Source organism: Chrysemys picta, chromosome 11 (assembly GCF_011386835.1).
Source record: "Chrysemys picta bellii isolate R12L10 chromosome 11, ASM1138683v2, whole genome shotgun sequence".
NCBI classification, from domain to species: Eukaryota; Metazoa; Chordata; order Testudines; family Emydidae; genus Chrysemys; species Chrysemys picta.
Genome location: NC_088801.1, coordinates 13,789,945 through 13,803,068, shown reverse-complemented (window position 1 = coordinate 13,803,068; position 13,124 = coordinate 13,789,945). Strand labels below are relative to the sequence as shown.

Here is a 13,124-nt window from a genome sequence, read left to right as displayed (position 1 = left end):
GCTGCAGAGAGGCCGCCCCCCAGCGCCGCAGCCAGGGCTGGGCGAAGCGGCCTGAGCGACCCAGGGACTGCGGCAGGGCGGCCAGAAGCAGCAGCAGCAGCAGGGCCATAGAGGGCGGAGTGCTGCCGTGCGGGGCCCACGTCCCGCTCTCCGGGGCTCCGCTCCCTCTGGGACTACCCTGCCCCAGCTCCTCAGCCCCCTGCCGGGGCAGTCCCTCGGCTCTGCCCTCCTGGGTCCCACCGGTCCTGGAGGCGGGAGCCCTGGCTGGAGGGACCCTGGGCTGAGGTGCAGCCCGAGAGCCCCGCTGCTTACCCCAACCCTGCCAGCGCTGGACCGGCTGGAGGCGAGAGGGGAGCAGACTGAGTCAGCACTGGTGCGGGGGCGGCAGGGGGTGCGAGTGGGAGAGGAGAGTCCAGGGCTGGGGCAGCAGGGTGGTGCAGGGGGAGCCCAGGGCTGGGGTGGGTGGCAGCCAAAATTTTTTTTGCTTGGGGCGGCAAAACACCTAGAGCCGGCCCTGCGTCCACCCGAGCTAGAAGTTGCACCCCAGCTCCAGTGTAGACATACCCCACTGGTATTTGAGGGTAACACTCCTCCCTTAAACCGTGGTGGGGAAATCCAAAGGGCTCCTTTTATTCACATAGTAATCTACAGAGCACGGCCGTTCGTGTAGATGTTTTGTGCCTGATTCTGGCACAGCCCTAACATCACAGAAATTAGCAATGTGCAAAGCACAGTTAACTAATCCTGTTTGTTTGGGCTTTTTTAATGGATGTTAGTCATCAGAAGGAGAGCATGCCCCCGACAGAATCTCTTTTCCTCCCAAACCCCCACACCATGCTGAGCTACTCCCTCATTCACCAGGTAGAGCTTTTGCAGAGGGGTCCGGGGTAGGTATACAAGAGCAGGGGGAGGGGATGGGGGAGTCAGACCCTGCATAGCTGCCTTCCTCTTTCCTGCATGCTTACTCCTATTATGTCCACCACAGGCTGTCCAGGGGTTGGTTCCGCACTGCACCAGCCTGAGGATCACTGCACGTGTATTTCTCCGCACAGGTGTCAAGCATAAAATCATGCAGATAACAAAAGCACGAAGCCATTAGTGCTGGCAGGTTCCCACAACTTCAGCCTTTGCTGGATGTAATTTAAATTAACCTCACTGATATTAGAAGCAAAAGGCTGCAGCTCTATTTACATAAGACACCAAAGTAATAACAAACCATCATTAAAACACGAACAGGAGGCAGAAAATACTGCTCTTTAGTTCAACCACTCTTCTGAAGTCATTACTCAGGAAAAGGCACACAGCTACCCACACTCACTTGCCTGGGTTTTCTCTGCCACTCTAAAAGGGTGACTGATCAGTCCTATTGACTTATGGGAACTGCTTTATTCTGACTTCCATTTACAAAGTTACACCAAGGATTGAATGTGGCCCTTTGTTTTTAACTGATTTCTTCACAGTGGTTTTTCCAGTAGCAAATCCCATGGGATGATTTCAAGTAACAAATGGAAACAGGCCAAGGAGGCAGTTTTCAGATCTGGATCCAGGGTAGATTTAGACTAGATTTTGGGATTCAAGTTGGAGACTAAATCAATATTAGGTTCTGGATTTAATGGAACCAAATCTCGCAAAGTATCCTCATAAGCTTTGGGCCCCAAATGCAAGACTTCCACCCTCTTGGGACAAACGAGAGGCAGGTTCTGAATAGCTCTAGAAATCAGGCCCTGAGCATCTCACTCATTGGGGCAACAAAAACGGAGGCACTCCATATTAGTGGTGCTTCTGAACATTTAGGTGTCTAAACGTCGTTGGGGCTCTGTTTCCTTACCAATAAAATTATAATAATAGCACTTACCTACATGACAGGGGGTTGTGAGGCTTAACTCATGAATGTGTATGTATGGTGCTTTGAGATCCTCCGATGGATCAAAGCAGATGAGAGGATGGACTGTGAAAAGGCAATCCCTGCTTCTAACCACCGTCCTTTTCAATCGCTGGCAAATATGACCAGCCAAATATGAAACAAGTGACCTAATATTCAACTACAGGGAATGTCTTAGGGGAAAAGGAAACCTATTGTGCTTCCATGAGACAACAGCATGAGGGCTCTGAAAAATTAGATTGTGCCATAGAGTAAGTCCTCCGGGAAGCATAGAGATGCCACTCTTCTTGTACACCCTTTATGCATCCATTTCGTTTTCCTGTGAGGCACTGGATGCTGGGTAATAGAAGCAACAAAGTAGCTGAGGGCAGGCTTGGTCACAGGCTGGGGCTGGAAAGTAGTAGTGGGTTTGTTACCCTGTACACAGTAACTGTACACATTTCTGTACACAGTTGCCTTCCTAACGAAGGGCTTCTCTTATGACCTGTCTCCTTGTTAGTAAGATACCACTTGGACAAACCACAGTGGGGAGCAAGGCTGGGGCCATGATCAGATGTGTTCTAGGCAGCTGTTCATATCTACCAAGCAGATCTCTGCAGCACTGTACCTCATCCTTGGGCTTCCCTGAGTTTTCGCTCATCCAAACCTGCTGAGAGTTCAAGCTGCCTTCCCTGGACCAAGGGACATAATAATAAAATGAGGGTGGGAGGAACTAAACACCAAACAACGTGGGGCAAGGAAACTGCTTTGGACTTAACTATCTTGAGTAGCTTTGTATCATCTGCAAATTTTGCCACCTCACTGGTCATACTCACGCTAAGGGCAAAAATCTGCTCTGAGAGCCACACGACAGATCTTGACTGATATTCTGTTCTCCCTATGGGTCAGCGCTCCCATAGATTTTCTATGAGAGTTTAAGCCTATAGAGAGGAACAGTGTTAGACTGCACATCCACAGTGAAGATCTGAGGTTGGAATTTTCTCCATAGATCCACCATTTACCTGAACTCATGAACTGGTCATTTTCAAATGTTCTGTTCTGTCCTTCCTGGGACAGCGTCTCAGCACAGAGTTCTTCTTCCTTCCTCAGGACAAACAGCAAGTCACATATTGGTGGGGTAGCCTTGATCTGCACATTTTGAAAAGAAGTTGAGTTGTTTGACTTTTTCTCTTGAAACATTTGCCACCCACAAAACTCTCCTTACAGTAACATTGTCTATACAGCCCCATCATCCGATTGTGAGTGACATTTCCTTGAACGTATCAGAGGGGTAGCCATGTTCATCTGTATCCACAAAAACAACGAGGAGTCTGGTGGCACCTTAAAGACTAACAGACTTATTTGGGCAGAAGCTTTCGTGGGTAAAAAACCCACTTCTTATGCCCAAAGAAATAGTCTTTAAGGTGCCACCAGACTCCTTGTTATTTCCTTGAAACACAGCATATAAAAATAAACCTTTTATTTAACAGTATACAAGCACTTAATGATTTACAGTGGGCCTGCTCCCGCATACTGACATCAATGCGTTCAAGTCTGGGCCCATTATTACTCTAAATACTGTATGAGGAGCCCAATTGTGTTCTGTTACACTGCAAAAACATCAGTGGGGTCTTGGATTGTACTTGTATAACTGAGTGCTGAGTGTGGCCCTACAGAATACTAGACCACAGAATTGTTGGGCATTCTCTAGGCCAGCCTTTCACTTGCAAAACTAGGCCAAATTCTATCGCTTGTACACATACAATCCTATGAAAGTCAACACTGTGCTCGTTCATTCAGAAATCTTGCTGCAAATCGGTGAGGCTGCGGGTGGAGACGTGAGCGCATAAGTGCCACTGAGAGTTTTGTGTAAAATTCATGGCAGTGGCTCTTTACTAATTGTGTAAGTTGCTGAGCACTTTCAGCTTTGACTGAAATGTCAATCAGCATTGAGAACCTCGAAGGAGAGGATAAGTACCTTGTACAATAGGATCCATTATGATTTCTAATGCAGAGTCTGTTCAAAAGAACAGGAATGAAATCCTCGCCCCATTCAAGTCAACAGTTAAACTCCCATTGACTTCAATGGAACCAAGATTTCACCCAAGAATATTTTCTTGATATTTTCTTCCTGAATAGAGTTTGCTCTTTTTAAAAGTGGATCATCTCTCATCCAATTGGTCTATTCTATTCAGTATTTCCTTCTTTTCCCCTTCCATTGTGCATCATAATACAGATTGAACCTCTCTAGTCCGGCACCCTCGGGACCCAATTGGTGCCGAACCAGAGAATTTGCCAAACCACAGGAGGTCAATGCAGAGTGCCAGCAGGTCTCCATAGGCGCAGGAAGTAGTGGTGCGGGGGGTGCTGCCACCCGGGATCCCGGACGCCAGCCACCCGCTCGGGGGCTCCGATTATGGCCCCTGGTCCCAGCCACCAGCTCTTTGCCCGGGGTCCCAGCTGCTGGCCCCAGGTCCTCCCTCTCCCTCCTGGAGCTTGAACGTTGTGAATCAGCTGTTCGCAGCACTCCGGAAGTGCTGGGAGGAAGGAGGAGGAGTTGGTAAGCGTGGGGCTGCCAGCGTGTGAGAAGCGTGGGGGGAGGATGGAAGAGGAAGGAGCTTGGCGCTAGTGGATGCTCCACACCCACTAATTTTTCGCCCTGGGTGCTCCAGCCTCGGAACACCCACGGAGTCGATGCCTATGCCAGACCAGGGAGTGCCAGATTAGAGAGGTTCTACCTGTACAATGAAAGGTCACTCATTCACGTCTGAGTAAAAGAACTTTTTGGAATCACACAAACAGAGAATAGTAACATACGAGAAAAATAGCTATTCATGAAATTGGGGTTTATAAATCATTAGATCTAGAACAAAAGCCTTCCAAAAAGAGGGATGCCTTGTTGGATTTAAATGTGTAAAGAAATCAAATTATAGTCACTAGTTTTTGTTGTTAGTTTTAGATTGCATTCAGTCATTTCTGAATTTTGTTAGGTGCCTTTTTTAATAAATGTATTTTTATATTCAAATCAATTACATTGTTAAAGAAGTTTAGTACATTTTCAGGACTTAGCAATACAACCCCAGCAGTCCTGCTTAAGATATATTTGTGCAATAGTGTTTCAATTCAATGCAAAACATTCATTACAAATAGGAAAATCACTATCAAGAACTGTTAAAGCAAAAGGTGAAAATGGCCTAGAATCCTCTACAGTGGATATTAACTCTTCTAGGCGCTGGTCAGCAGATACAAAAAATAAATATTAATGACTAGGTTAATGATATTTCCAGAAACAGTATCATTTTTTTCTTAAAGCACCATACATCATCTCTGGATATCATTTCCTTTAGGTCCCCGAAAAGTTATTTTAGAAATTAAAAAAAAAATCTTTCTCTGAATTAATATTACACATTATTTTTCTATCCCTAGAATGTTTTTGTCTGTTCGGCAACTTATTGGGTATCTGGTTTGCCAGAGTAACTATTCCCTAAACAGCATATGTTGTACATATGCAATTTAATTTCTTAAAATGATGGGTTTGGGGGACCAAATCATGCTTATCTGACTCCCATGAGTTGTGTCATTGGCTTCAGTATTGGTAGCTGGATTTCACATTCAACAGCTAGTTAAGGAAGAATTCAATTTCTGAGTTACAGACTTTGTTTCCAACTAAGAAGAGGTTCTATTACGCCTGATCCTTGGTTCTTTGATGTCAGTGGAACCTGGAGTATGCAAAAAATGAAGGATCTGGGCACACAGTGGGTCTACTTCTGCGATGTGCTGAAAACCTCCAGCAATGCCCTGAGCACCCATTAATGCAGTGACCAGAGAACTAGACAATTAATCTCTCTAGTGTCCACAGTACACAAGTTCAAAGGAAACAGCCTGATGCTGCATTCCTTATACCCCATTGACTCTGAGCCCATCCAGTTTTCATTTCCTTGTACATTGCCGCTTTTCATGTTAGTGCAGCATGCAGCACACAAGCTAGTGTTTACTGAGGAAAATCAACATTTGATTCCAGAGTTTCTCAGTTGCTTTCCTAACTGCCTTGACTTAAATAACTTCTCCCACCCTGAGCCTATGCTGTTCCTGTTTGAGGGGGGCAGGGGTTCCCAAAATTTTCTACAGGTTCTAAGTTTTAATTTACAAAAAAAAAGTTTGTTGTTCTAGTTATATAGAAAATGTTCCAAATATAAACAGCTATAATAATTAGGTGCATGGAATTTACAGAAATCTGCAATTCCTGACATTTTCAATAACAATCAAGACTCTTTTTCCAGCCATTTTTAAACTGGTGAAACTATCAGAGCTATACATATTGAATGTAAATAGCAGCTATGGCCATATATAGCACATTGAATGTAAAACAAATCAGTATGTTATTGTGTTGTATGATAGTTGGGGCTCTGGTTTTTGTGTTTGAGCGGGACTGACAGAGAACAAAGGATTCTTGGACATGAGGCACAAAAGATGTAGGGAGATAGAAGTGGGTGGTTGGAATCACAGAAGAAAGTGGGTGCTTTTGGAGTTCTCAGTAAAACAAAAATCTAGAGTACCCCTGGGCTAGAGCCCAAGAACCTGAAAACAAAAAGAAGAAGCTGGCACTACACGAAACGCAAAAAGTCAGCAACCTGTATTCATCATGGAAACAGAATGCCTAGATCCAGCTTAACACAGTGGCTCTCAACCTTTCCAGACAACTGTAGCCCTTTCAAGAGTCTGAATTGTCTTGTGTACCCCAAGTTGCATCTCACTTAAAATCTACTTGCTTACAAAATCAGACATAAAAATACCAAGTGTCACAGCACGCTACTGGTGAAAAATTGCTGACTTCCTCATTTTTACCATATAATTATAAAATAAATCAATTGGAATATATTGTACTTACATTTCAGTGTATAGTATATAGAGCAGTATAAACAAGTGATTGTCTGTGTGACATTTTAGTTTGTACTGACTTCGCTAGTGCTGTTCCTGTAGCCTGTTGTAAAACTAGGCACATATCTAGATGAGTTGATGTACCCCCTGAAAGATGTATCCCTGATTGAGAACCACTGGTTTAACCCATTCTCCAGCAACCATGGGCCAAATTCCTGGCTGGTGTAAATAATCTGTTGCATTGACTGCAATAAAATTGTGCTCAGCTCATCTTCACCAAATGGATTAAAACTGTATTCATCTGCACCAGCTCATCTTCACTTACCCTGGGTGTATTCAAGTATTGATTTTATACTCGTTAGAAAAAACTGGTGTAAGCTGACCAGTTTGCCATGATTTTGCCCCAGGTTCAGCTATCCTTTGTAATTAGTTGATGGTGAGACGCAGGGGTACTGGAGGGTGAATAACGGGGTAAAAGCCCAATAACTTTAGGAATCTTATGCTAGCAAACCAAAATATATGTTGTAAAGCATGTCAGAACATTACATTCTTCCAGTCTGAAACAAGTGAGAGGTTAGTAATGTTGAATATGTTTTTTTAAATGTACGTTTTAACCAGTTTCCCTTTAAGCTTATGGCCCTGATTCTCAGCTGCTGCAGATCTGTATAGCTCCAGTGAAGTGCATTGGCACTTTATATACAATTGCCTTGGAGATAATCATTCTTTCACCCACAGAACTTCAGGTTCTTTACAAAAGTGGGTAAGCATTATCCTCCCCAGTGGAAGATGAGGAAACTGAGGCACAGAACATCGCCATGTCTTACCAGGGTCACACAGTGAGTCAAGCAGCAGAGCCAGGAATAGACCCAGGACTCCTGTCACCCAGTCTGGTGTTCTCTCCATTAGACTATGCTGCCGCATGGAACATGAATATATTTATTTATGCCACGTGTGATTCCAGGAGCTATAAAATAAACAGCTGCAAATACTTACAATTAGAGTTGAGAACCAGAAAAGAATCACCAGAATGCTCCACATGGTCAGTTGCTGTCTGTTTCCTTCATCCCTATGCACGAGAGATCATCAGGCTATTTGTGTGCTCTGCACTGTGGCTTTCTCGGTCCCTTCAGTTTCTTTCACATAGTTCATCTTCCTTCTGGTCTCCTGGCTGGAATTAGCTTTTATCATCCCGAGCCAATGCTCCTCTCCTGCTGCTGAACCCTAGATAGACTCAGCAATGACAGCAGCACCCCCAAACTCGCCGCCTGCTTTGCAGCAAGATCCTGTCCCAAGAATAACAAGCACCTCCGTTGAGCATGTTCCTAATACCGTCCTCTTCCTCTCTGTGCTATTATTCACTGTTATCGCTGCATGTCGGCGAGGAATGATCATTCCTCATGTTCAAATTGATAAGGGAACAATCAGGGCTCCTGTGTGAGATGCAAGTTTCACAATGGCAGAGCTAATCTGTAAAGGGGAAATAGTAATTACCATGGGGCTCGGAGATGCACACAGCCCAGGAGTAAGTGCCCTGCTGGGAAACTGGGCTAGCAGAATGTGATTCGGGCTGCGTGAGCCTTCTCCGCTGTGAACATGCGTTTCCAGAGAGAGTGCAGATGGGACAAGTGCAAGGATAAATCAGTAGAGTGAAAGAGTTTCTATAGAGGAACTGTTACTTACCAAGCAGGTGGGGCTGAAGGCAGCAATGCACATTAAAGGAGATCTAAGGCAGGGGCAAGCTTCAGGGGTGAGAGTGGAATATGATATGCTATTCACACCCCCTAAGGGAAGGAATCTAAATATTCTCTGGACTCCACCCTCAGCCACTGGCGCTCATAAAACCTCCAAGAGAACAGTTCTATTTTTTTTACTGCACTACAGATTTCAGGTCGCCATCACTTTCATACAACTGCTGTACCTCTTGGTGAAATGTAGGTTTGTCCACCCTTCTCCTGCTCCTTGCAGTGATTCCAGTGTTTGCAGCATCCTGTTCACTGGCAGCAGAACACTTTTCATTTTAGTGGGGACTGCTGCCAAAGTCAACCATTTTAAAGGGGACAACCTCTTACATGGGTTGTGGGCTACAAGTCCAGGATTGCCAAACCCAAGTGCTCAGAAATCTCCAGCTGCCGAGTTTATTCAAAGTTGTGAGTAAATTCAATCGAGCAATCACACATCCAACAAACCACACGTGTGCAAACACTAATGGCACCTCAAAGAAAAGCAGAAATCTGTCAGTGCAATGAAACACAGGATCCCCAGCTGTGGCAAGAAGTATCTTGAAGAACTCTGCCCAACCCACCCTTTCCCATGGCAGCAGGGCCCCCAGAAACATTTAAAAGAGAGGGCCATATAGGACTGAACAGTCAAATAAGCCACAGCAAAGATCCAGATCAACATAGGAGCTGAGAATGTGGCCCCTTACTAGTGTAGTCCGTGAAATTAAAAAGCCGCATTAGTTTCAATCTGTGATGCTCCAGATATAGTACAGTGTTAAATGAACTTTGCATTATGGCTCTATGAGCAAACTAAACAAAGTACGCACTTTGAACTGTATTAGTCAGATTTTTAGACTCTTTACACATCAAGTTCCAACTAACTTCAATTGTAAGTGCTTGCTAATAACACCTTCCAGTTTTTTCAATATTTCTGTTAAAATTTCTCTGATTCTCCTCCTTCCAGTGATTTGTAATCCTCATCAGATTTAAATCCTGGATTAATTTGCCTCCATTATGATTTGACACTCATGCAATACATCTTTTTAACCTGATGTTTGGAATATCGATTTAAAGAATCACAGGCTAGAGTCACTAATATAAACCTTGATCTGTCAAACGCTTACTTATACTTACAATACCACTGACGTCTGTGTGGTTGCTTACACGGTGAAAGGGTCTGTAGACTCAAGCCAATAGTTTGTGTAAGGTGATCAGATACTAGAGCAGGGTTTGGCAACCTTTCAGAAGTGGTGTGCCGAGTCTTCATTTATTCACTCTAATTTAAGGTTTCGCGTGCCAGTCATACATTTTAATGTTTTTAGAAGGTCTCTTTCTATAAGTCTATAATATATAACTAAACTATTGTTGTATGTAAAGTAAACAAGGATTTTAAAATGTTTAAGAAGCTTCATTTAAAATTAAATTAAAATGCAGAGCCCCCCGGACCACTGGCCAGAACCCGGGCAGTGTGAGTGCCACTGAAAATCAGCTTGCGTGCCGCCTTTGGCACACGTGCCATAGGTTGCCTACCCCTGTACTAGATTGATGCACACAGCATAAATACCTCCATAGATAGTTTTACATTCAATTTTTAAATGGACTTTTTTGTTTTAATCCATTAGGAGTTTCTTTAATTTGGCCCTGTCAGCAAATTTCATCATTCTGGTTGTTGATCCTCTCATTCAGACTAACTTTTTCATTGAGTGTCATCACCCCCAGAATAACTTACACAGCACTTTTCCAAAGGCACATTTAGTTCAGATCCAGGGTTCTTGTAGAGATAGGGAGGGAGATGCAGATGGAACCTGGTTATGGTTTGAACCCAAAGGTACATCTACACTGCAGTAAAAGACCTGCAGTACAGCCGTGGGTCAGCTGAGTCAGACTCATGGGGCTTGGGCTGTAGGGCTATAACATTGCAGTGTAGATGTTTGAGCTTGGCCTGAAGCTTGGGGTCTGAGACCCTCTCACCTTGTGGGGTCTCGGAGCCCAGGCTCCACCCTGAGCCTGAATGTCTATTTTGCAATTTTATAGCCCTGTAGCCTGAGGCCTGCAAGCCTGAGTCAGCTGACCCAGGCCAGCCGCTGGTCTTTCATTGCAGTGTAGACGTATCCCAATATGACTTTGCAGATAGATAGATCAATAAATAGATAGAGCTATATATGCATGATGTCTTTGAGAGGGAGCATGGGACTAAACCATTATAATACCCTATTTGCTATGATGTGTTCTCTTTTCCTAACCTTCTTCTAAAAATTTCCTGAAGTGTTTTTCCCAGGTAAATGAAGTCAGCACTGTACATAAGAACGGCCGTACTGGGTCAGACCAAAGGTCCATCCAGCCCAGTATCCTGTCTTCCGATAGTGACCAATGCCAGGTGCCCCAGAGAGAATGAACAGAACACCCTCTCTGTTTGAAAGGCTGTGTATGTGATGAATGTGGGTGGGGAATCTGGAAAAGCAACAGGCACCAACTCTACACTATACTGCTCTGATATTTGAAGTGATCAAATATCTGCTAAAGTCAGATGATTCTGTGCCTAGACCAGAGACAAAGTTATTGGCATCTGAGAGAGGAAACTTTGCTATTGGATAAAGTCTAAAAATTGAAGTTTGGAAGAAATTCTGGCTGTCTTAGGTGCTTATATGGGCCCCTTTAATATTATATCTGAGCACCTTACAGTCTTTCCCTGGGAGGTAAGGAAGTGCTATTATCCCCATTTTGCAGATAGGAAACTGAGACACAGGGAGACTAAGGCCTTGGCTACACTTACCCGGTAGTTCGGCGGCGAGCGATCGAACTTCTGGGTTCGACTTATCGCGTCTAGTCTGGACGCGATAAGTCGAACCCGGAAGTGCTCGCCGTCGACTGCGGTACTCCAGCTCGGCGAGAGGAGTACCGCGGAGTCGACGGGGGAGCCTGCCTGCCGAGTGTGGACCAAGGTAAGTTCGAACTAAGGTACTTTGAACTTCAGCTACGTTATTTACGTAGCTGAAGTTGCGTACCTTAGTTCGAATTAGGGGGGTAGTGTAGACCTGGCCTAAGTGACTTGCCCAAGGTCACACAGGAAGTAGAACAGTTCTAGGATAGTGCCCTAGACCCTACTTAGACCCTACCCCAGTTAGACCATCCTTTCTCTTCCTCATAGCCTTCTAACCAAAAAAGGAAAGTCACCTACACTAATTACAGTGGTTTGATTGCCTCTCCTGACTATCATGTAATATCAATTTATGACAGATCCTTCAATCAGAAGAGCTCCCAAACCCACACGCTTTTCTTCTACCAATAGTATGCTGCTTCAAATTGATCTGTTTATTAAAAATCAATCAATCTAAATGTTTCTGTGAGCTTTAGAAAAATAACTGTATTATTGTGTGTACAGCTGTTACCTGTACAATTGTGCCCATGCATTTCAATCATAAAAATATTTTCAGAGAAAAACATCTTGGGCAAAGTTTTAAACTAATTGTTATCAATGTATTCTTTTCTGTTTCACGCAGAACAATGTAATGTGCTGGTTAGTACAGTATGTATGTGTATCCCTCCACTGGATAGAATTAGAACTTCTCAGTTATGTCTCATAGGCCATATACAAAAAACAGCTAATGGAGATTCTCTTCAGTTTACATGAGTATGGTGACAACCATGAAGTCCTAGGAACCATGCATTTGTTACAGTAGGGACAAGATAAAAGTAAGAAGGATAAATGTCATGCAGAATTTTCCCACTAACATGCTGCAGAAAGTGCTTCTATGTAAATGTAAGGCATATGGGTGTACTCCATTTTTAATTACTTGCAATTATATTTTATTAAACAGTAGGAATGAAGATATTGAGAGCTGAATTTTATGAGCTAATTTTTAAAAATGGTTTCATGCCTCTTGATCACATGTGTTTTGAGTTGAGGGTTACACTCCTATCTTCCATTTCTATGGTTGCATTACATTTAATAGAACAGAATTACTGTATTGCTGGAGTATAAAGAAATTTAAAAAGGGGGTTAGAAGCAATCATTTCCTCCAAATAAGGTGTCTACAAGACATTGTGCAAACAATGGCACGGACATTAATATGATTTGTTCCAGATGTGTGCTCACTGCCAGGAAAAATATATACCAAATGAGAAACAAGTGGAACTGCCACAAAATGCTTTATTTTAACAATGATGTTTTAGAGATCACAAAAATGGAGCAAGTAAACTAATATAGTCTGGTGTTCAACCTGCAAATCCCTCGTGCATGGAACTTCCACTGACTTCAAAGCAAGTGCCAGGTTTGAAGCCCCCCTACTAACTGTACCTTTTAAAGCTACAATAGTATCTTCAGCAACATAGGAGTAGGTTATCAGGAGAGATAGGTCACTTAGAAGTTTAAAGCCATGTTTCTCAACTTTTCAGGTTGGCAACCCCTTATTTGTGGTAAAAAAAATTGCAACCCTGTTTTTTATAAAAGCAGAAGTAAAAAATGTATCAATGATAACAATGATAAGCCTAGATCATTTGTGTTTGTGTTTTGAGAGGTTGACAGAAAATACTTGACTTTGAAGAGTAAGGGTGGGCTAGGAATAGGGGAGAGAGATTTTCTTTGCTTTCCATTGTAATCAAATTTTGAGTGCATCACAGTCCCCCCTCCTCCAGGGGCCACGGTTGAGAAATGCTGGTTTATAGGG

At 43.6% G+C, this 13,124-nt stretch overlaps 1 protein-coding gene across 1 annotated transcript in view; it reads right to left on the bottom strand.

Moving 5' to 3' along the window:
• Nucleotides 1-8,498, bottom strand: part of SCTR (secretin receptor) — a 32,116-nt gene extending 23,618 nt beyond the window's left edge. Inside the window, exons 1-3 of the mRNA XM_005279849.4 lie at nt 8,420-8,498; nt 7,733-8,206; nt 2,884-3,010 (exon numbers count right to left, since the gene is read on the bottom strand). Of these exons, the coding sequence (XP_005279906.2) occupies nt 2,884-3,010; nt 7,733-7,777 (172 nt within the window). The 5' untranslated portion in view covers nt 7,778-8,206; nt 8,420-8,498. The remainder of the gene's footprint in view (nt 1-2,883; nt 3,011-7,732; nt 8,207-8,419) is intronic.
• Between the last annotated feature and the right edge of the window lie 4,626 nt (nt 8,499-13,124).